This window comes from Dendroctonus ponderosae, unplaced genomic scaffold (assembly GCF_020466585.1).
Source record: "Dendroctonus ponderosae isolate FM_Combo_2020 unplaced genomic scaffold, Dpon_F_20191213v2 Dpon_F_20191213_77, whole genome shotgun sequence".
NCBI lineage: Eukaryota > Metazoa > Arthropoda > Insecta > Coleoptera > Curculionidae > Dendroctonus > Dendroctonus ponderosae.
The window spans coordinates 1-24280 of NW_026018984.1; the positions used below are offsets into that span (position 1 = coordinate 1).

At 36.3% G+C, this 24280-nt stretch overlaps 2 protein-coding genes across 4 annotated transcripts; one reads left to right on the forward strand and one right to left on the reverse strand.

The window, feature by feature from the left end:
* Positions 1 to 1401: 1401 nt before the first annotated feature.
* LOC125505288 (zinc finger protein OZF-like) lies at positions 1402 to 22948 on the reverse strand. 3 transcript variants are annotated; one of them, XM_048668785.1, is made up of 4 exons: positions 22715 to 22948; positions 21454 to 22663; positions 2038 to 2242; positions 1649 to 1836 (listed from the first exon to the last, which is right to left on the reverse strand). In XM_048668785.1, the coding sequence occupies exons 1-3, from the start codon at positions 22832 to 22834 to the stop codon at positions 2229 to 2231; spliced, it is 1344 nt and encodes a 447-aa protein (XP_048524742.1). In that variant the 5' UTR covers positions 22835 to 22948; the 3' UTR covers positions 1649 to 1836; positions 2038 to 2228. The 3 variants fall into 3 exon arrangements, with proteins under 3 accessions (XP_048524743.1, XP_048524742.1, XP_048524741.1); XM_048668786.1 differs by lacking the exons at positions 21454 to 22663; positions 22715 to 22948 and adding an exon at positions 5869 to 6405 and having other exon boundaries at positions 1402 to 1836; XM_048668784.1 differs by lacking the exons at positions 1649 to 1836; positions 2038 to 2242 and having other exon boundaries at positions 21340 to 22663.
* LOC109544021 (protein HGH1 homolog) lies at positions 19997 to 21452 on the forward strand. The gene is made up of 4 exons (XM_019914006.2): positions 19997 to 20219; positions 20278 to 21028; positions 21081 to 21242; positions 21302 to 21452. The coding sequence occupies exons 1-4, from the start codon at positions 20132 to 20134 to the stop codon at positions 21393 to 21395; spliced, it is 1095 nt and encodes a 364-aa protein (XP_019769565.1). The 5' UTR covers positions 19997 to 20131; the 3' UTR covers positions 21396 to 21452.
* Positions 22949 to 24280: the final 1332 nt, after the last annotated feature.

The following is a 24280-nucleotide window of genomic DNA, read 5'->3' on the forward strand; positions in this document are numbered from 1 at the left end:
TTAAGCGAGAGCCCCCATTTCTACACCACTGGATAGAGAACTAAATGAAGCTTTTACAAAGTGAAGCACCGCTTAGAAAATGTTGGCAGTTTTCACAGAAAAAGCCAACATTTCCAGGCAACTATTGTAAATGCGCGGTTGTTGTTAGAGGGCGAAATCCACTCAAATTGAAGCCGCTTTTTTCGGCATATCTAAAAAACCTTTTGAGGCACAGAACTCGTTTTCCTGTCATTGGAAAGAGAATTAGAAGCCCGATTCTGTAAGAGAAACTTGAGTGAGGAAACAGTGGCTGTTTTCACACAAACAGAAAAATTTAAATATCACACATTTAAGTGCAAGATAAGGCCAAAATATCGTGCATTTCGCCACCTTTTTGCTCATTTATCAGGAACAAATTAAGCGAGAGCCTCCATTTTTACACCACTGTATAGAGAACTAAATGAAGCATTTACAAAGTGAAGCATCGCTTAGAAAACGTTAGCAGTTTCCACAGAAAAAGCCAACATTTAAAGGTAACTATTGTAAATGCGCGGTTGTTGTTAGAGGGCGAAATCCACTCAAAATGAAGCCACCTTTTTCGGCATATTTAAAAAGCTTTTGAGGCACAGAACTCGTTTTCCTGTCATTGGAAAGAGAATTAGAAGCCCGATTCTGTAAGAGAAACTTGAGTGAGGAAACAGTAGCTGTTTTCACACAAACAGACAAACTTAAAAATCACACATTTAGGTGCAAGATAATGCCAAAATCTCATGCATTTCGCCACCTTTTTGCTCATTTCTCAGGAAGAAATTAAGCGAGAGCCTCCATTTTTACACTACTGGATAGAGAACTGAATGAAGCATTTACAAAGTGAACCACTTTCAAACCTCCCAGTAATAATTACTGATAAATCCGAACATTTTTGCGCGCTGGCGGAAAATGGGGGCGTCCTCAAAAACAGCCGCCATTAAAGGCGAAATTAATGCGTTTTGGGTTTATGGGACGTCTGAAATTATCACTGCGACATTATTTTATCGATATACTTGCGTACCTCAATCCGCTTTATATTGCAAAGAGTTTCCACAACGTTGGAGCCGATTCGTTATAGAGTTCCCATCAATATGCATCCAATTGCAGTGAAACTGAAGTTGATGCAATTTGAACCTTCCAAAAATGGGAGCCAGCTCAAGAAAAAAGAGCTCAGAAAGATCTTCCAGTCAATTTTATCTTTCACTGCCCATCGGTTGAGCTTAATTAACTTTCACTCAGCTCTTTTACACTGTTTTCGGTGCGCTCCAGCTACTGGCACAAATAGAAGAATCAAGGCAATTTTGGATTCATCCCGAATTGGTTTTCAATTGAATTTATTGCGCTCTAGATCGCAAGAAATCCAACATACAAATAGATTATGTGATGCATATCAAGCTGATATAAATTCCGCAAGACTGCCAGTTTACAATAATTACAAAGGCGACAGCACGTCTAACAATTCTGGCAACGAGGTTATCTGGGTCGCAGAAGATATTTCAAACAGTAAGTGGGACATCGCTCGGATTAGTCGTCGTCGACATAGCAAAATATTATCTGAAACTATTTATACGAGACACAAAGGCGTCTTCCATAGAGCCGCACAACCTACCGAGGAATTTCAAATTATGAAATTGCATACCTCGAGATCTTCCTCGTTGTTCGACATACTGGCAAGATCCGGCAGCTGGGAGATCTTTCGGTCGAAGATGCACTGATGCAGTTGTTCGTCCAGCATTTTGAAGTTCTCAAAGTTGCGTTGCACCAGCCAGCATTCGTCTCCGGATGTCACTTGCACCATAAACCATTCCGCGTCTTCATCTTCATTTGCTAAACCAAACCAGAAACGCTCATCTAACAAAGCTTTCAGCTCAACAAAATAAAAAAAATGTTGGCCTCTTAAATATTCATTGCAGGGACATTTTATGATGACTGAAACTGAGGTACTTCCCAAAAGCTACTGTTTCCGAATATTATGAAAAAAATACAGGGTTATTAAGTAAAGTAAAAAACTATCCGCCCTAAACTCACTGTGTTGTGAATGTAGTGATTGATCCATGCTGGTCTGTAAGGCGACTTGAAGAGCAGGCGGCAGTTGCACCCTTTCGTAGTGAAAATGGGCGCATTCCTCCAGTTTGGGAAAGCGACAAGGTTCCGCCCCCGGTTGCGGAACCCCTCCGGCCGCCTCCGAAATCTGCATATTGGCCGGCGGGCCTGCGGGTTCAGCGCATAGTGTCTGCAAACAAAAACACACAAAAAATTGGCCATAAATTCAACTCAGCCGCCTTTCCATTGACGATTTGTACAAAGAGCCCCCCGATATTCTCTGGTGGCATTTGACATGCAACAGCTGAAAACCACGCAAATAAATTTCATCTTTGATGTATGATGGGAGAGGAAGAGGAAAAAACGGGCAATGTGCGTTCCACTTTTCTTCTGCTGTTCGTGTTTTAAGGTTCATTAACTCGGATATTTTATTTTAAACAAACAATGCCGAGTAGTTTGATTGTTAGTTTCCATTTGTTGGGCGACATGTGAGAGGATGCACCATCAGATGACCGTCGAAGATTTTTATATCATGTACAATTGCCCAAATGCTTAATTTGGCAATGGCAGTTTAAATTGCCAGCTTGTTTCAGTCACTCTTAAAATAGCGGGCCAAAATGCGACAACAAAAAAATCAATGAAGCATTCCGTTCGTTCCAAAAGAGTTCAGCTAAGCGATTGCATATTTACTGGCTACTCTCGAAGCATGCGGCTTATTTTTAGGCGACATAACTGGCATAGCTTCCTTATTGTCAAGAAAACGAAACTAAAAGGGATGAAGAGACAACGAGGCTCAAACGCTAGATTCAAGTCTTTGTCTATTCGGTGTAATTGCGGCAAAGTGAAAGAACAAGTAAATCAATTTAAGAATTGAAAACACCGTTAGCAAGTATGACTGTACTTTATTGCCGTAAAAACAGTTAACGAGAAGGTAATTAAATACAAACTTAATACGTTTATAACCAGGATTTCTATCCTGGTTATAAAATAAAGTATTTCTATACTGCACTTTTACGGTGATTTATATGTCTGGGCTGATAGAAAATGTTGCAATTTGCTACAATTGCAAGCTATTTCCTTTCTATGGCCGTTGATTTTATGCAAAGTTTTCGCTCTTGCACTAAAATTAATTCAAATTTCATTGCTACAAGCGAAGTATACCGTTCTGCTAATTACAATGAGCATTTGGGCATGATCTTATTTCAATACCACCAGCCCATTATTCAGTGAAGAAATATGCTTAACATGTGGTTTCCCTAGAAGTTAGATTTTTTCTTTTTTTCTGGCGATATTTTTAAATTCGAATTTTGTAGGTCACAGTTTCGAAATTCCATCGCACATAAATCTGGATGTCGGTCCGTCCCGTTCGGGATTTATTGGCACCGTTTTCCACTGCGTTGATGATAGGAATCAACATAAAAACAATTTCGCACCGAACTTATAGCCTGGAGCGATGGGAAACGGTTTGATATTGTTTAATGTTGGTGGCTGTAAAACCGGGTGTTAATTTTGTTAAAATAAACCGACACGCCTGGCGAAAGAGCCTGGTTTCGTCGGAATGCCATCACTGTCTTTCAGCACTGCATTCTAATAGGAAAAACTTCGAAGTGATTTTCGTTTGCAAATCTTCATCGCCAATATTGAACACTCAAATAAATCTTGGGCTCAAAATTGTGCGGACAAAGTGATGGTGAAAAGAACAAGCGCTAAGCGCGCGAACAGTGATATATTTATATTATATCACTGGGTTATTGGAGCGTGGTCGATGGAAAATTGGCCTCGACGTTTCGTTAGTATGCATGGCCACCTGCTTCAAATGAGTTCAAAATTGTTTAACTTTTTTAGGGGTTCGCGGCAATATTTATCAATGAAAAATCATCAGGTTTGGCTCCGTTTCCTAAACCACCCCAAAGTAAACACGACTCGGCCCCAAACACAGCTCTGAAGGTGCTACTCATGTATACAGGCAAAACGTCGCAAATTCCTATAGACGATGGTCTGTCTAGTAACCCGAAAATTCCCAGTTCTGGATCGACAGGAAAAAATTAAGTTTTTGTGTCGATTTTGAACATTTAACATTACGAATTAGCATTGTTGTTGCATTAGCATCCATTGTATCGACAAATTGTTGTAGAATTTTAGATAGAAAGATCTGAATTTGTTGCCTTCTTCTCGGGAAGAATTATATTAATATTTATTCCTTTTCGTTCGAGAAAAAAAAATGAAAATTTTACATGCGAGTTTTCTGATTGTTTTCAGCCTTCCAATTCTGCATTTTTAAGGTGTTCGGAGCATTTTGCAAAATTTGATTTTTTTGAGAAATATTGACTTCTATTCTACCCTTAGAACATTTTCGGCAAAAGGCGAAAATTTTACATGCTTTTTATTTTTTGGGGCTTAGGAGCTTCCCCCCATTTTTATGATGTACGAAGGCATTTTGAGAAATTTGATTTTTTTGGAAAACGTCGACCATTAAAAGCCTTGAAAAATTTGGAGAAAAAAATGAAAATTTAACATGCGGTTTTTCTTATTGCTTTCGACCGCAAAAGCTTGCAAAAATTATGCATTTTTTACTTGTTCGGGGCATTTTGAGAAATTCCATTTATTGGGAAAACATCGACTTCTACTCGTAGAAAATTTTCGAAAAGACAAAAATTTTGCATGCGTGTTTTTTCACTGCTTTTGACCCAAGGAGTTTCCAAATTTTGTAAACTTACGGTGTTTGGGGCATTTTGAGAAATTTGATGTTTTCGAAAACCTCAACTTCCATTTATGAAAGTTTGGGCAAAAAAATGAAAATTTCACATGCAAGTTTTTTGACTGCTTTCGACCTGATGCTTACCAATTATTCACATTTACGGAGTTTGGGAAATTTTGAGAAATTTGATTTTTGGCGAAAACATCGATCCATCTATTTTCTATCCTTCGCTAGTTCTATTAAATCAAAATATACCATTGCTTATTCCTTTTAGAGGTTAAGCGAATTAGCCAGACATGAAGTTTACTAAAGATAGTATCGAAAAATGTAAGTGGATTTCTCGTACATTTTCATACGTTTTCCACTTTTGCTTCTAACTTTTTTTAAGATTAAAAATGTGTAGCAAACCCTTTTCCACAAGTCTATTTTTGTACATTTCTTGTTATTCTCATTCTCAACTAGTTGGAGAAACATGCTATCGAAATAGTTCTTCCATAAAGAACGGTCAAAAATTTTCATCGGTTTCACAGGCTTAAATGCTTCTAAAGCCTTTTCAGAAGTTGGGACTTTTCTACCAAACCCTAATTAGTAGCGGAAGTTTTTGATTCGTTCTATCGAAAACTTGTTTTCCGCTACAACTCGCAGATACAGCTAGATATACACTAACAGATATTTTTCCGATTTCAAATCGTTTTTTTAATATTCAAGAGTTAATTATCTTCATAAAAAATGTTCTTAGGATAACAAGGACATTTTCAACCGTGTCCCCGACGTTAAAAACGCTAAAAATGTATACATTCAATAAAAATGAGGGCTTTCAATTTGCAAATTCGATAACAGGCACATTTTTAACCAATTTCAGATGTAAATTTTCAAATTTCCATTTTTTCCTTCGAACCCATTTTGCCCTGTCTGAAATGCACTTGAATCGTTATTAGCTTCGTCTATTTGTGTTGAGTACAAAATCTCTTTGCAATGTGTCGACGATTTTGTTGTTTTTTCGCTTTATTGGCGTCACATAAAATGTTTGAGCTCTAAAACCGGATGATATCGGGTTGCTGTCATGCGACTAGATGAGAATAGACGAACAATGCTAATGACGCGGGCAAAAAACTCACCCTATAACGAGGAGAATCGCTGGGCAGCATTTTAAACACGTTAAAGGGCCCGGTTTTGCCCAAAGCTACAACTTCCAGCATTTTTAAGCCTGGTGAAACATTAAATTTTCCCAAATTCCAGCTTCACCCACATTTCTGCGACACACGGGCACACACACAGTTAATCCAAAAACTACATTGGCAGGTTGAATGGGGAATAAACCCGAATAACTCTTGGTCGCGTACCGCTCCTCAGCCTGTCGAATACTAACATTGGTAATCTTTTCGAAATTCCGACATGGACGGACACACTTGCTGCCGCACTAGTTTGTTGTCGATAGCGAAACAAGTACAACACTTTTACTTTTCTAATCCGTTAGAATAAGCGACCATTGAATTTTCAAATGCGATAACTCTACAGCCAGTCGGCTAGCTGAAGAGATTTACCACATGGAACGCTAAACAACACTGGGAAATAAATTTTATTGCTGGGACTTTTTGAAGTTTTAAGCTGCTGCTGCTCATTGCTCAAGCAAACATCTGCAGTTTACTGAATCGAACTTTACAGCTTGCTTGCAAACAAAATTGTTCTACTTGTTGCGAATCCAATTTTGCGCCTAGAATCGATTTAAATGCAATTAGCGCCGATTGTTGTAAAACCACTATTATTATGCGACATAAGTAATGCAGCAGATAAAATATTATCAATTGTAAACTACGAACAGCGAGTTGACTTCAGTCATTAGACCGCAAATCATTGAAAGAATGTCGCATACATTCTTTCAATTCCACAGGATTTGCGAAATAACATCGGTTACCTGCATTATTAATGCTGGAAGTTGAATCAAGCATTTCCGACTTGAATTTTCGAGCTAAAATCTGAGTTTTTTGTTTGCAATTTTATATTGCAGGGGACGACAACTTTGTTATCTTGGGTATTTTGCCATATTTATTTTATCATGCCTGAACAGTGAAGACCCAAAATTTAAATTCACTAGTGAAAAAGAACCAAGTTCATTTTCTGGATGAAAAAAAGAAAACTTGAAACTTTGGTACATAGAAAACCTACTCATTCAAATAGATATGTGATTTTTCACTCAAACCACCCGATACATGCACAAAAATTTACATGAGAGAGCAAAAATAAATTGTAATAAATCTAATTTTGCGAAAAAAAAGTTTTAATGAAGATGAGAATCCAAATTATAGCAAATCAAAATGAACCAACAAGCCTTCTTATTCCGTTTATTCGGCCGATTTGATAGAAAATAAAACTAGAAGCAAAATTTCAAAAACAAAACCTGATGACAAAATTGAAAATACAAAAAACGTACTTTACAAAATTCCTTGCCCATGTGAAATAAACCAGTGATAAATATTTCATAAAAAAAGTTTTAATGAAGATGAAAATCCAAATTAAAACAAATCAAAATGAACCAACAAGCCTTTTTATTTCGTTTATTCGGCCGATTTGATAGAAAATAAAACTAGAAGCAAAATTTCAAAAACAAAACCTGATGACAAAATTGAAAATACAAAAAAAGGTACTTTACAAAATTCCTTGCCCATGTGGTTAGAGAGCACCTTTCATCAATTTGTAATAGAAAACGTGAGAAAATTCTGTCTTTTGAAAAGACAAAAATTTTGAGGCAAAACACCCAAGATAAAATTCTAAGGGGACTAATAATATTTCAGTCCCCCTAGACAGAAATTGGAATAAAACGAAGATTCAATGAAGAGGAAAGAGGCACAAAGTCCCAGCCTGGTCAGACATAGCAGCTGCAAACTAGTTATCTTTCTTTTCCCAGCATCTTTTCATAAGATGGAAGCAGATCAAATCGATATCGAAACCAAATGCAGATTGAAGTTACACAAGACTAAAAATTGCTCATTTTTTGAAAAAAAAATTGATAAGCTGAACAATTGTCCTCAATAACAATTAACAGATAATTCACACAATAAATTGTTATCTCACATGCGAGTAGTGCTGGCTATTTTATGAGAATTCATCGACTTGATCCGTCATTTCAACTCGAGGTATAATCCATTTGGACGTAACGAGTGAACAAAAAGGATATCGCTTACAATAATGATAAATCCCACATGATTACGGCTGTTAATTCGAACGGAAGAGACGGAACACAAAGAGTAGTGGTAGGTAATTAAGTTAGGACTGAAGCTGAAGCATTTTCAGCGACATTGTATCGATTGGGTTGTTGCTCCGGTTTATTTCTTATTGTTGTTACATTGCCGGAAAGGGAAGTGTTCTGTCGACATTATTAACTCCTGTGTCGCTAGCGATAGGAAATCTTATGGGCACGTGAACTGAGTTATTGATGTTTATTGAAATTAGCTCCATTGTATCTGTAGAATCTGCAAGCTGTAATATGCCTATAAAATAGCAAGTATCTATTTAAGACGCCAGTTTAACTGTTTTCCGTGGTGTCCGATGTATATCCAGTTTAATTATGTGGGAGTTGTGTAGTGTATTTATATTTTTTTAAACTTTTAATCTCAAGTTGAAACTTGAATTTTTCACAATCCATATAATAAACTGAAGACTGAAAACGGTCTAAATTTCAGACAATTGCACACAATCTTTAAAAAATCGTCTCTTCTAATATAGAGCAAGTAGAAACTTGAAATTGTCATAATCCATAGAAAAGACGTGGATTTGGAAATGATAAACTTTTTATTTAAGTTGCAAAAAACCACAAATTTTGGCAACTTTGTAAATCAATATTTCCACTTAATTGCACATCTCGTTTCAAACATTCCTACAATCAAATATAAAACAAGTAGCAACTTGAAATCCTCCCATTTATGGAGGATATTTGGATCTAAACTTTCTAAAATATTCGTCCAAATCGCATCTATTCCTGAATTTCAGCAGCTTGGTGAATGATGAACCCAAAATTAACGTTTCTCGCAACTACATCTTTTTCTTTTAAATTTAAACACTTGATCGAGGGCAAGTAGAAACTTGAAATTGTGACGTTCTATAGTAAACACATGAAGCTCAAAATTCTAAAACTTTCAATAAAATCGCCCGGAAAACTGATTTTTTTTACAAATTTGTACATGCTGGCTGAAAAACAACGTTTTGGTTTAAAAATTTATAATTTAATTGTCACAATCTACAAAGATCACATAAATCTCAATATCTTAGAATTTTCAATAAAACTGAGCAAAAATCTGAACTTTGACAAAATTCTGGGTCAAAAATGAAAGCTTTCACTCAACTGCAGGCCTTGCCTAAAAAATCGTAACTTCTGATCTAAGACAAGTACCAACTTGAAATTCAACCCATTTATAGAGGACATTTGGACTTCAACTTTTTACTTCACATGACTTTCAAAATGAGAACACATGATTTTCAAAATGCTAAAATTTTCGATCAAATCACACCAAATCCTGAATTTTCACAAATTTGTTAAGGATGGTTGAAAAATGCATGTTTCAGCTTAACCATTGTTTTAAAAATTCATCCCTTCTGATCTAAAACAAACATCAACTGGAATTTCTCCTCATTTATAGAGGACTGTTGTGATTCAAAAATAGAAAATATTTGTTCAAATCGCAGCTTTTTTACCAACTTGAAATTTTCACAATTTGTAGGAAACTTTGAGAAACTTCATTAACTTCGCACCGAATCCTGATATTTTTTGGCAACTGCGTAAAAATTTATAGAAATTTGTGCTAAAACTGCGGTTGGTTTTCAACGCAAACAAACGCAATTCTAAACAAAATCCCGGAACTTGTCTGAGGATGGTCGAAAATAGAAACGTTGTCCACTTATAGAACGGACTTTGCCCTACAAATCTGACAGAAAAGTGACTTTATAACTTTGCAAGTTTCTAAGAAAATAAATGTGAACCCACAACCTGCTTAAATATACTGCAAAAAGCACATAAAACTTTGAAAAATTCTGGAAAATTGCCTGATGATGACTAGAAATCGAAACTCTTTCCACTTATAAAGCAGACTTTTCCCTATCAAATACGTACAAAACCATCTCTCTCACTATTTAGTTCCCGAAGAAAAAAATGTGAAACACCGGCCTGCAAAAACAACCTCGTAAGCCAAATGCAAATTTGCAGAAATTGGCAAAAGTAGCTTTAGCAGTTCTTAACTCGTTAAAATGTTAATACATTACGAATTATTAACTCACAGATTAATTAAGAAAGAACAATGTACGACCAAATTCCTTTGCATTATCGGCGGTATTCATTCTGAGGTCAATGTTTCAATTGAATTAATGCACAAACACCCAAAAGATGAGCAAATAACAAAAAATATATTAACAGTAGTAAGCCAAATTTTGATTCCCACGATCAAAATCCCATAAAAATGTAACCAAAACAAATGACGCTTTAGGTGACTTTTACGCATATTGTTCAAGACAAATGAGATATGGTGATGAGAATTTTAATCTTTTTCAAACAAACGAAATCCATGGATTGATTACGACGCCCAACTACAGACTGGCTAATAACCAAAGTAAACCTTTTCCAAACACTCCATAAAATGTAAATTATTATTTATTTGCATTCTGTTCCGGAACTCGAAAATAAAGCCATTATACCACAACTGAAGGAATTATGAGCATGTATGTTTTATATGGTTGAAATGCGTTTCTTGGGTAACTTGAAACCGTTAAAACTGCACTATTAAACATATTTATGCGTTGCGACTAATCACCGACACAAAGCATATGTTTATGGATGACTATCAGTACCAGAGGAGAGAGTTGGAGAAATTATTCTACATTATAATAAAACATTAATTTACACAGTATTATCGGTAATGCAGCATTCAAAAAAAAAATCTAAAACACATCATGCCATGCCCATGCGAGGTAGCAATAAATCATGGTATTAACTAATTTGCATATCGGATTGTCGTCACGTGTGTTTCTGTTGGAAAATTACCTTTCTGACATCTTTTATGAGGCTTCTAATGCTCACTGTTTGCGTGTGTAGTAAATACCGTTCGAAAGTGTAATTTTCAATAAATAACAACAATTTCCTTTGAATTATTCAAAATTCCTTGCCTTAATGCCATTTTCTCCCACTTTATAATAATACATTTATTTAACCCAATTGGTAGGATTTATTGTAGTTAAACAAACACACTTATTTTTAGACTTCGCAGTGTTTCGAAAAACTTGTGCTAAATTCGCTGGTTTTATGGCTTAGTTTATGGCATATTTCGCTATTTTTAATAAATTTCCCAAATTCACTGCTAGCAACAATTGAATTATGAGATGTTAGGTTTGGCTTCTGGAAGCTTCTGGCGTGTTTCTCAATGAGATCGTGACATTCATCGCTTTTTGAGATGATGAAACAAAATTGGCGGTCAAAAATCGAAATTTCACATGCGTCTTTTTTGAGCTCAATGAATTGTTTCCGAGCAAAGAAACGCCCCAATACATTGATAAAGTTTCCAGTTTATATTAAGGAAGATATTATCGGTTAGAGATTGTGAGTGGGCAAAAACCGCTGAAAATAGACCAAAAATGTCGATTATTTCGGATCTGAAGCTTTTAGTGTGATTTCTAATGAACTCGTATTGCCGACTTCCTTTCAATGAAAAAGATGTAGAATTCGAGGCATTTTCTGAAATTTGAAAATTGAAATTTTCGGTCAAAATTCAAAATTTCACATGCATTTTTTTTTATTTCAATGGATTGTTTGCGAGCAAAGAAACTCTCCAATGTACATTTATAGAGTTTCCAGTCTATATTAAGGAAGATATTAGCGGTTAAAGATCATGAGTGGGCAAAAACCGCTGAAAATCGACCAAAAATGTCCATCATTTCAGGTCTGAAGCTTCTAGCGTATTTTTTAATGAACTCGTTGCATTGCCGACTTCCTTTCAATGGAAAAGATGTACAATTCGAGGCATTTTCAGAAATTTGAAATTTTTGGAAAAAATCGACCGTTAAGAAATTTTCGATCAAAATTCAAATTTTCACATGCGTGTATTTGATTTAAATGGATTGTTTCCGAACAAAGAAACTCCCCAATGTACATTTATAGAGTTTGCAGTCTATATTAAGGAAGATATTAGCGGTTAAAGATCCTGAGTGGGCAAAAACCGCTGAAAATCGACCAAAAATGTCCAACATTTCAGGTCTGAAGCTTTAGCGTGTTTTTTAATAAACTCGTTGCATTGCCGACTTCATTTCAATGAAAAAGATGTAAAACTCGAAGCATTTTCAGAAGTTTGAAATTTTTTGAAAAAATCGACCTCTACTCCTTATGAAATTATCGGTCAAAAATGAAAATTTCACATGCATATTTGTTGATTTGAATGGTTTTTTTTCGTGCAAAGAAGCTCCCAATATGCATATAAAGTGTTCGGTGTAAGTGAATAGTCAAAATCAGCTAAAGATGGATGGAAAAAATGTCGATCATTTCGGATCTGAGGCTTCTAACGTGTTTCTCTTGATAATGTATGGAAAAATAGACCCGTATATTAGCTAATGAACATTCAACATTTGTTTAAGAAACATTCTTGAATGGAATCAAGTTTCTTCATTTTTAATCACTATTTATCAAAGTTCAGAACAAAATAACTCAGAGTCCTCTTCAACTGAAAGAGTCTAATCCAAACGATCTTCATGAGCTGAAACATTAAAAAAATAAGAGTAATTTAGGGGAACCCCTGCAGTCTAGACCGTGACTCATTTTATAGGGATTTAAAAGGGAAACATCCCTATACATTTCATGCGCGTATGCTTGTCCCATTTAACACCACCAACTTTGAAACTGGAAAACCCAAATGTAAAGGTCTACTAAATAAAACACGTTAAAAAACAGGCCAGTTTTCACTGGCCTGAAGGCATAAGTAAACGATAAAATAACACAAAGACAAACAAAGGTCAAACAACGGCTAGTTAAGAGATTACCTAGAAGGCAAGGTGCACACACCGTTCAAAACACACCACAAAAACTGTGAATTACTTTGGAAAAGTTGACGCAGAACATATCATAGCAGCTTAGAGTCATTTTCCTGGATGCTCTTCTGGAAATCGTCACTTGGAGTGACGTCACTTAACTTTTAGGCCGAATATACGAATATTTTCCTCAACCTCTCATTTCCTTGAGAGAAAAATCTTGCAGTCACTCCTTTTCCCAAATTTCCCCGAGGAAATCTTTTGGCACGTTTTATGGGGAACGTCAGGACTCGTTAGAATCGCGTGATCGTTTTTCGATATCCGTTGAAATCAATTCAATTAACCACAGTCTTCAGATGGTAATCACTAATTGCCACTTTCACGTGTTAGCATTAAATCGACACTCAGTTCTCGATAATTGCAAATACATACATGCAAACAGAGCCTAAAGTCTGGAAAATACGGTCAAACCGCCAACAATCAAGAGCCTTGTCGGTGCCCCAAAAAAAGGAAGGAAAGATGAACTTTTTCAATTAATCTGCAGGCTGAATCAAGTACACACCCCTTTGGAAAGTGGGTTACGACGCGATTTGGGCCACCAGAGATTTTCGCGGAAACAGCGCGCATTTCGTCGAGATGCCTCGACCGAAACTGAAATTTTCTCGTGGAAAACGATGCCTGGAAATGCACGTCACCGATCAACTCCGAAAACCTGGAACTGGAGTCGGGAAACTGTTTAAGCTTAACATAGACAAGAATACAACAGATTGTGTAACATGGTTGCTATTCAGCCCAACCTAACCAGGCTAGAATGTAATAAAGTATAAAATCTTTTAATTTAGATGATCTTTTACTCGAATCCTTCAAAGAACTTCATCCCCAAAGGAGGAAAGGGTTAAGCCGGATGAAACAATTAACTGAATTGTGTGTGTGTGTCAATGTACTTATTCCCTTTTATAATTGTTAATGTGCGTCAATCTAAACAATAAACGAAGCGTATGAACAGTAAACTGTATAAAGTTGCGATTTTACATTTGCCTAAGAACATTCAAGTCCTAAGTTTCTTCACTGGCAAAATTATGAGATGTTAGCAAAAAACCGTTGATTTGTACGTGCAATTTTCTAAAAAATAAATAAGTGTTTTTAGTTAATTCGGACAATTTATATTGGTGAAAATTGTACGCATTTTAACGATCCCTATACAAATATGGTTTATACAAATTTATTCCGGTTTTATTATCAGTAGAAAGCGTATTTATTTCGTTGTTTCATGTTAAAAATCTCGATCTAACTATTGAAAAATTTTAGAAGTCATAAAAAATCTCGAATTAATTATAGAAAAATATTAGAAGCAATTAACACCCCGAATTAATGATGGCAACATTTTTGGTTTCGGTAAGAACCATTTTGTCTTTTTCCCAATAAGCTTTTGGTAAAATGCCGGAAAGCATCAATTAAACATTCTAAATATGCATATTTTGCAAATTACATTTCGTATACAAAACGCCTCGACAGGATTTTCTTGCACAATTCCTTGTGCTAATAAATCCATTTAACTGAGAAATTCTTTGAGTAATTGCACATATTAAAACCTCGTGTAAATTTTTCTTACACGGTTATTTTGAATTATTCAAGGTTGATGTGCATACAATGAATAATCACAATCGTTTTAAACACAGAAATAACAATAAATGTTACTAAAAGAAATCATTTATCGACTGGGAAAATATGTAAAGTAATGAACAAAACACATCCATCTAATCCAATTTAAAAGTTACTGTTAACTGGTTATTAAATTAAAGTTTTTAATGTTTTATGTATGTAGATCATGGTCGACTTCTTAACGAATTTGAGAAACGAATATTGTTGTGACCCGATCAGGAAAGGAGACTTATTTCATGTTGAGTGTTTTGATAAATCGCAATTATCAGAAAACGGTTACTTTTAGAAGGTCGATGTTATAATAGTTTTTGGAAAAGGATTCAATGTTTTACCCGATGAAGTAAAAACATATAAAGTGTCCCAATTAAAATAAGCGAGAAATTGAGTCGAAAGTTACTTAATTTTTGTCCATAGAAGTTAAATTTGTTTTAAGTAGTAAAATAATTACTTTAGTTCTGTGCGAATAAATACTGAAGCGAGGGTAGACTTTTTTGAATTTTTCCTTACAGTTTCACTTGCAAAATCATGACTTTATCGGCAAAAAACACCTTTAAGATTCAGTAAAACTTAACTTCCCTGGTGCTATTTCGGTCTCAGAGTGAGTATATCAAATACATTTGAAATCAAGTCTCGGTAGATTGAAAACGTTAAAAATAAAGTCCTTCCTCATACACTTAAGCTCTTGACACTTCCTTGCGGTAAACTTGATTAGTGTCACCCAGCCCGTCAACTATTCTCGTAACGGATGTCTTTCGGTAATAATATGTAATTTTACATTTCCCAAAAATCGCTTCTGTGATTGTTCCCCGTTTGCCAGATGTTGACCAAATAGACATTTGAGAAAAACCGTTCAGAAGATAATAATAAATTCATTTTTTCATTATGCAAATTGCTACATTTGCTTTACAATGCAGAATTTATTAACTTCAATCAACAATCTGGCTTGTAGGCATTGACCTTTCAGGAAACACCTTTAAAGCTTGCTAACAGACATTGTTTGAAAATGCTTCTACTCGGAATAAAAATCGCTAGCTGATGTACATTATTTTGCAAATAAGTCGATTTCCGTATGTGTACAAAAATGAAACTTTTCTACTTAAACACGATATTTTTACGCAATTTGAATGCCGGTCTATCAGCCCATGACCATACAAAGAGGTGAAAGTAATTACTAATCAATTCGAAACGAGTTGCACTGAAAATTGTGACATTCATTTGATCACCAGTTCATGTTTTTTTATTGTTTGAAGCCCGTAGAAATTCATTGGGCTAAAACACTGCATAATTGGGTTATTGACTTTACTGTTTGTTTATAACCGCTGTATTGGTTGATCAAACCTTTTTTTTTCTTGTTAGCAGACAATTTTCAATCAATTTGGCAAATTCGCATCACGCCGATATCACAGACGAAATTATTTAACCGGGCCGCTCCTCAAAGTAATCAGATTAAATCAGCGTTATTTACTTGCCGAGGCCTGGCCTGACATTTCCAATTTTAATTATAGAAATATCCAGGCTTGGCTTCTCCCAAACCAAACTCATATTCGGAGCCTTCAGCTTGAGGTTGCGTTTCCTCTAATTTGCTCTCAGCATGCTAACGCTGTCCTCACTGGAAATCGAATAAACACATTGGGCTTGTAATATATCTTACACAGCTTCCATTAGACCAAAGAGTAGCAGGAAACACTCGATCACTTAGAAAAAGCGGCATTTTCGGGTTTGAGTAAAAAACGAAAATTGTTGGCACGTAGAATACATCCTGCTTTTTAATTAAATGAGCTAAATAAAGTGGCTAAAACAATTACCGAATTAAACGTAGTTCTTCATGCGTTTTTAGATTGTTATGGTTTTCATAACGTTTTCCAGGTCATGTTCATATTGATTTCTTAGAAAAAACCACTTTTTTTAAATTAATGTTTCAATTAATTTGAATGTGGGATGGTTAGTATCAAAACACAATTGCAAGGTGTGGATGGAAGCAGCAAAATGTTCGGTTCAGCCGAATCACCAATTTGGTGGACTAAATTGAAAAATTTCTAAAAATCAATGTTCAAACTCGATTGAAATGAGTTTTACGAGTTTTCAACAACAAAAATGTCCTCTCTAAGGACAGCTAAAAATAATTTGTCGATTTGATCTAGTTTGAGAGTGACGAAGCGTCGAAGATTGGTCTGCAAAAAGCGTTGAAAGTGGAAGTCGGATTTCGCAAATTCCTAAAAAATCTGCTAAAAATGCGATTTTAATGAAAAAATTCCCCAAAAATCAAGAAAATTATTTCTTATTTTTATTATTTCGCAAAAACCATCTTAGTTAGAAAGATGATTGTTGCCCCACTGGAAAGCATGCACTTTCTTCTATCAGTGCTCACACTCTCTTTGAAATCGATAAATTTGTTGATTTCTTGGAAATTTTAACACCCGCAGCTGATTGCGCGCCTCGAAAATTAATAGCGATGTAAACCTGTTTTAAAAAATTATTTTGCAAAGACCAGCGCGGATAGAAAAGTGATTTTTACGCCACTGGAAAGAGCAAACTTTTCTCTATTCTTCCGGAAAAGCTCACGACAATTGCAAATTTGCTGAATTTTGGCTATTTGTTCCGCAACTATGTGCTAACATTGACAGAAAAATTGACCTAAAAAATATATTTCGCAAAAACCAGCTTAGTTAGAAAGATGCTTGTTGCGCCACTGGAAAGCATGCACTTTCTTCTATCAGTGCCCAGATTCTCTCCCCATTCGATAAACTGGCTGATTTTTTTGGGAATTTTAACACGCGCAGTTGATTCATTTGTTTGTGTCGCAAAATCTGATTTCAAAAATTTATTTTGCAAAAACCAGCCCAAGTTGAAAACTGATTTTTAGGCCTCTGGAAAGAGCAAACTTTCCTCTACTATTCCTGCGAAGCTCGCTGCTATTGCGACTGTGCTGATTTTTTGGCGAATTTTTCCGCAAGTATGTGCGAATATTGAATTGGCTTATAAATCGGTTAAAAAAATTATAAAACCCAGGCCAGTTAGAAAGATGCTTGTGGCGCCACTGGAAAGCGTACACTTTCTTCTATCAGTGTCGACATTCTCTCTGCAACCGGTGCATTTGCTGATTTTTGGCGAATTTAAACAAAGGCAGCCTTTTAATTGAATCGTTTTGCAAACCGTAACCTTCAGCCAAATGATGCCAGTGTGAGACCATTTTGAATAGTGCAAGCCAATTAACATAATCCCTATTTAAATACTTTCTTTTCAATGTAACCAGCCATAATGACGAATTTTATTCCCGAAAGAAAACCCGTACGATTACATTACTTCACGTTGTGTCATCGTGCCTTTGTCTACTTCCGTCTAAGGGCAACGACAAAGGGGTTGAGAATTCAAGGGTGGCCGCATAATCTCATTTATCACGAGACCTTTTACGTTTTTCTAGATTCAAACCCCTGATAGACCTGTTACGTGACTTTTTTACTCAGATTGTTTGATTAGAAGGGGACGCTTCCAGTTAAGGGTGTTTCTTTTTGAAAAAAAAGGGTATGCATGTATATGTTTTCAGGCCGCAACGCTGTGTTTTCACTCAAATTAAAAATTCAATATCGTCCTTAGGGCTAAAATGGTTTTCCCCGTTGTATTCCATTCGCCCCCATTTTCTTTTCAGACTTCTCGGCGCTTTTTATCCGGTTTTCCCGGCGTGTCATAATTTAAAATACATTATGGCATCAACCGCGTCTTTATCGTTTGGAGTTATGAGTAAAACCCCTATTGGGAATTGAGAGTTTTATGCGTTTGGATATTTGGAAACGCTAGTAGCTTTTTGTTTAGTGTTCCACTCCAGATTTCCTTTAATTTTCCCGATTTTATTGAGATTTGTTAAATCATTTCCTTTCCCAGCATATGTATAAAATTGCTATGATAATAGCGATTGAAGCGTATTTTGGGAGACGATTGCAGTCTACACAAAATAGCTCTCTTACTGACGAATTGTAACGTCAGCCGTTTTAGTGAAAAGGGGCATTTCATGCTGAAAGCCCATAAAAAGTACATAATAACAATCAATAACTGTATAGGTATTCTTAATTTGCAAAAACCATCAAAGGCATTTGAATTATTCACTAGCAGCTAATTTTGATTGGAAAACTGACTGTTGCAAATAAATACTAAACTGAACCAAATTGCCTTATGTTTACTCATGATTTTCGTCCCAAAATATTACTTTTCTCTAAAACGGCTCAAGTTAGAGCTTTGGACCAAGAGCAGCTTCTTGTAAAGAAAACAATGGCTTTTGAAAATATGCTTTTAAATCCCGACTTCCTCCAGTGGCGTAGAAGTTGGGGGCAAAATAACCTCGCAGTTCCCAAAAAATGCGACTTAACCCTTATACAGTGGCTATAAGAAGGATGGTAAAATGTGCACAAAAGATCCTTCGTCTATCTGAAATCGTTCCTGAAATATAGTGAAAACCTTGAAAAAGCTGCGTTCAAGGGGCTACGTTATACAGTGCTTATTCCATTTTTAAACCTACAAGACGCTCACAGAGCGTGTTTTTTGGCGATTTCATTTAAAATGATACAAATCATGAATGAAACAAGCGTTGATCTGTGAGAAGTGACCCCAATGCAAGTGAGTCTTTCTTGGGTCTATCCAACGCAAAGGAGCAAACATTGACCCTAATAAGCTTGATGTAGGTAAGGATATGCTCTAATTATTTATTTATATGAATGTATATGTAATAGAAGTTGACTACCTACTGATAAACACTAATACCTGGCGGTAAAACACAGCCATTGCAAAATGCTTAACATTCTGATGAACCCAATCGGCAGGGCTTAATGAATGTAATTAAATGATAAAAACATGAGCTCTCAAGACGCAATAAATCGAATGACAACCTACAATACCATCATTATACACCACAAATCCAATAATTAATCGGGCAGAGGAACGCAGATGGAATGCCAAGTGAACTATACTGGCTCATAGAGGATTGTGGCCCTACTTTTTAAAGTCAATTTATTAACAATTGTCTAACAATGAGAAACCAATTAAAACGATTAAATGTGCATTGAAATTGAGTTTGGGCCAAAAAACTGTAAGCCAGGAAGTCGTTTTGCAGGATAAACACTGGGGCAAGTAAGCAATCGGTTGTAAACTGCAAAAGCCAAGCTTACAGAATGATTTTGACTTACCTTCGAAATTTTGAAGGATTACTGGTGCATCTGGCACAAATTTAACACATTTCTTAGTCAAAATACTCGAATTTAATTAAATAATTACACACAGATGCAAAACAATCTGTTCCCGAAAGTTTATCAGTTTCGGACTGCCATTACTTTTCAACAGTTTTGACGTTTTGAGGAAGCCAAATTAGCTCACATTATCCGTCCTACAGCTATGCAACCGGATATACACATTGAATCAAACTGGAAACGAAAATATCTTCGGATGTTCTGAGGTCATACCGACCTCAGAACATCCCAGGTCTTTTGATCAGAAAATCTTCAAGTATAACGCAATTAACTAGCTGGAAAAATTTAAAAATCCCCCAGAATAATTTGCCATCTAGTGGCAAATATCTCAAAAATCACCGACAATTTGTTGGTGATTTCCATTGTTTGTTGGCAACGAGCAGAGAAAAATACTGTTTTCTCTGTTTTCCAACCATAACCTAATTGTTTTCACACGGAAAGTGTGCTTATGTTTTGTGTAAGTTGCCTTCGATTAAACCACTGATAAATGGAGAAAGCTTTAGAAGAACTGGTCAACTTTGTGCGAATTGGGGCCCGATTAGACCTCAAAACCGTAGCACTCGAAAACATTTTAGGTAAGTGTTGTTTGGATCTAGATTTTCAATTATTTACTCAAAATCTCACCTTCCTTAGATCTCACGGGCTCTCCGGATGGAGTTGCGGCTGTTTACAATTACCCGCCGCTATTGTTCGCCCTTTTAACGCTTCTACAAGACAAATCGGCGCTAATTGCAAAAGACGTTAGCCTAAGTTTGATTAATATTACTGCCCAGGAAAAGGGGGCTGCGGCCGTCTTGGAGTTGGATCTGAGCGTTGAATGTCCTCCCTTACAACTGCCTCCGGAGAATATTGTGAAACAATGCCTAAAAGAGATTTTCAACAAAGAGAGCAAAATCGCTGATCAGTGCTGTATGATCCTGTCCAACGTGTCCAGACTGAGGCATTTAATAGAGAAAGTCATAGATTTAATAGAGGAGAGTGGCCACACATTTGATGAACTCATTGAAATTTTCACAAAAAATGAATATAACAAATCAGCCAAACTTCACTATTTGGGGCCAGTTTTGTCCAATTTGACCCAAAGCAGACGAGTCCGGACGTTTGTGTTGGATAAAAGCAAATGTGTCATCCAAAGGCTGCTGCCGTTCACTGAATATAAGGACTCAATGGTTAGGAGAGGTGGAGTAATCGGCACCCTGAAGAACTGCTGCTTTGAAACGGACTATCATGAATGGCTGCTGAGTGAAGACGTAGATATTCTATCCAGATTGCTGCTCCCTCTTGCTGGACCTGAGGAGTTTGACGAAGAGGACAACGATAAACTGCCTTTAGATCTGCAATATCTTCCCGAAGATAAAACCAGAGAAGGGGACCCGGACATAAGGCAAGAAGTATATAAGTCAATCGATAAAGCTTACAACTTGAGATTGTTTTAGGTGCATTTTAATCGAGGCCATCACCCAGTTGTGTTCAACGCGGGTGAACCGAGAATACATTCGGGATAAAAATACCTACATTATCTTAAGAGAACTGCACAAGTGGGAGAAAGACCCAAAAGCCTTGCTAGCTTGTGAAAATTTGGTGGATATCCTAATAAGGTATATAATAATTAAACTAGGTGTGGGTTTGGGAATATTAACTAAAGTGGGTGTTTCAGAACTGAGGAAGAAATAGGGGAAAACAACCTGAAGGAACTGGAGATTCCCACTCATTTAATTGAGAATTTCAACCAGATAGCCGAAGAAGCATGATGTGATGAATCAATGTTATTTTAAGTTATGTAAGTTAATTAGAAATAATCATCAATACCTGCTGTTTTCACTTCAAACCCATGCACGTTTTTCAGATGAGAACTCAAATAGTTCTTATCGATAAACCGTTTATCACATTCAAGGCACCTAAAGGGTTTCACTCCAGTATGCGCCCTAATATGTCTTTGCAGTTTCTGATTATCGAAGAACTGACTAGGACAGATGTGACACACAAATTTCTTCACTCGTATTGGCGGTTTCTTCGTTCCCAATCCATGAATCTTATACAGATGACTATCCAACGACCTTTTATCGCGATAGTGTTTCAAACATCCCGCACATTTGTAGAAGGCAATGTTTGAGTGCAGTTTCACATGCTTTTTCACCTCGTAATTGCTGATGAATGTTTTCCCGCAAATGTGGCATTCAAAGTCTTTGCTGCCTTCGTGCCGTTTGATGTGCTCATTGCAATTGCTCTTCATTGGGAACTTTTTCCCGCACACCGAGCAGGAGTACTTCCATTTACTTGGGTCTGTATGAACCACATAAATGTGAGTTTTAAGGTTCTGGCTGGTATTGAAGTTCTTCGGGCATTTATCGCAGCTGTATTTTCTTTCATTATCATGGAGTTTTTCATGTCCGCTTAAGTCGCGCTTTGTTACAAACGACTTGCCACAAGTGGTGCATATGAACGTTCTTTCACCATTATGGTACTTTTTGTGCTGGATCAGTAATGTCGAGGAGGAAAACTTGTTGCTGCATTGATCGCACCAATAGGGTTTTATATCCTTCCTGTTCATTAAATGAACTTGCATCGAATGCTGGAGAATGTGTTTAAGCAGCGCGAATTTCTCCCCACAAATTTCGCATTGAAACTTCGATGATTCTTGCTGCCGATGGTGCTCAGCTTTCTTATGCCTTAGAAGTTCTTTGTTGGTGCTGAAGCTTTGCTCACATAGCTGGCAAGTTTTGTCGTGCTGTTTTTTAAAGTGGGTCTCTAGAGTTCTTTGGGATTTAAACGTTTTCCTACAATGGGGGCATGTAAGCTCAAGAGCTTGAAGTGGCTTTAAGCCTATGTCCTTTATTTCGGACTCTTCCCCAAATGGGAGATGCTCTGCTTGAAAGGCATCATCAAGCTGATCGTCCAAGGAGGATTTATCAAAGGCCATTCGAGATGATTCGTTTTTTAAACACAACAACTTGAAGTTGTAAGCGTTGTCCAGTTGCTCATTACATTCGGGGCATATGGAGAATATGTCCGACCAGTCCTGGAATATTCCACAGTGACTATTGCGAAAAGATGTACTTAATGAACTTACCAGCTTGGGCGCGACAAAGTTGAGTTTTGCGCTCAATTTCAAAGAGTTCTCATCTGGGGTATTTATTGCCTTTAAACCCTCACTTGTCCTGAAGCAAATGCAGCAGACACTGCAGGACATACTAGTTAAATGTTTTTAAAAATAATTGTTTTTTGTTGCTATTTACATGGTGGATGTTTTGACTAGTTTGAAGGTTACCATGCTCGAAAGATGTCAGATCATGTGTATGCGAGATTAGTGGATTTGGCATCCATGCTGGATGGACTGGTGTTAAGAATTTTGAAAATACTTAATTAATTTTCTGCAAATTACATACTTTTGGTATGTTCATTTGCTTCACGTCGCTAAAGCGTTATATATAAGAATTATATTAAAGAAAAACTGAATTTAAGTGTAAAGTACACATCTAAGCGGCCAGCAACAAAATAATCAATATATAAAAATAAATTCATTCTAACTGGAACTTTTGGACTACAGAGTATAATTACAGGAATTCTTACATTTCTTCAAAAAACAAACTTAATTTCTATACGTAATATGTATTTCGAAAAAAAAGCAAAAATATTGCCTTAAAAGTCTCTTCTTAGCTTAAGCTTAGCTTCTTTAAGCTTAAAAAAAGCAATTTATGAAACTCTACGTCTTGAGAAGACTTTGCGATTTTCGAATACGTACAGAAAATGTGAGTTTTAGCTTTCACTTTAAAAACATGTAGAACATTTACAAAATTGCCCGTTAACTTAGTTCACTCTGTATAATGACGAATACTTAGTAATTCAATAATACATAATTACAATGCATTCCACATAAATATGCATATTTACTTAGGGCGCTCGAACACTCGAAAGTGAATATTTGATATTGCCATTACTTGATTTGAAACTGATTTTGCCATTTAAGAACGCAGCTGGCATTGGTTATCGCTGTCGCACACATAGGAGTCTGTGAGAGATGCAACATGGTCTACGTGTTGCTACGTGACAACATGGTACCTTTGCAACTTAAACATAGCCTTTTTCGTTGTCAGCTAGATAGAGATTAAAAAATGATGAAAAAATCAGTAAACTGAAGGAATTCCGGCCTGAAACTTAAATCGCTTCCGTTGCGAATATAACTCTGAAGATGCTAGCGAAACGTCAAGATCAAATTCCTCTTCACGCCGGCTGAATAATCCGAAAATCTGTTCTCGACAAGAAATCCTTAACAAAAATGGGATGAATCGAACATTTTTGAAACGTTTTGTGGCTTAAGTGTTGAAAAACCATAAAATTGTTTTAGCGGATAAACATCCACTTTGACCACAATCCTCAATTAAACAATTGCAAAGTTCCATAAATTGCCGTCTTCCTGATGAAACCGAATTCTAATTGTTTTTAACAACTAAACAACCAACAAGTTTACTGATAATCATAATTAGGCCGTAAAATGCGTGTAAAACTCGAACTTTACAGACAAAAGGCGCAAATAACATGTGGTTTTACAGTGACGCTCCTTTAACATATGTGCACTTTGAATGTACGAAAATCCATAATGCACTCGTAAATATTCCCTCAATTTTCGATGTTTAGA

Bases quoted from the DNA above. Each gene is read 5' to 3' on its own strand.
- LOC109544021 (XM_019914006.2), top strand. From the start codon at position 20,132: ATGGAGAAAGCTTTAGAAGAACTGGTCAACTTTGTGCGAATTGGGGCC. The intron at 21,029-21,080 runs GCAAGAAGTATA...AGATTGTTTTAG, and splicing joins GAAGGGGACCCGGACATAAG to GTGCATTTTAATCGAGGCCA. The intron at 21,243-21,301 runs GTATATAATAAT...TGGGTGTTTCAG, and splicing joins TTGGTGGATATCCTAATAAG to AACTGAGGAAGAAATAGGGG.
- LOC125505288 (XM_048668784.1), bottom strand. From the start codon at position 22,834: ATGTCCTGCAGTGTCTGCTGCATTTGCTTCAGGACAAGTGAGGGTTTA. The intron at 22,664-22,714 runs GTAAGTTCATTA...GGAATATTCCAG, and splicing joins ACTTTGTCGCGCCCAAGCTG to GACTGGTCGGACATATTCTC.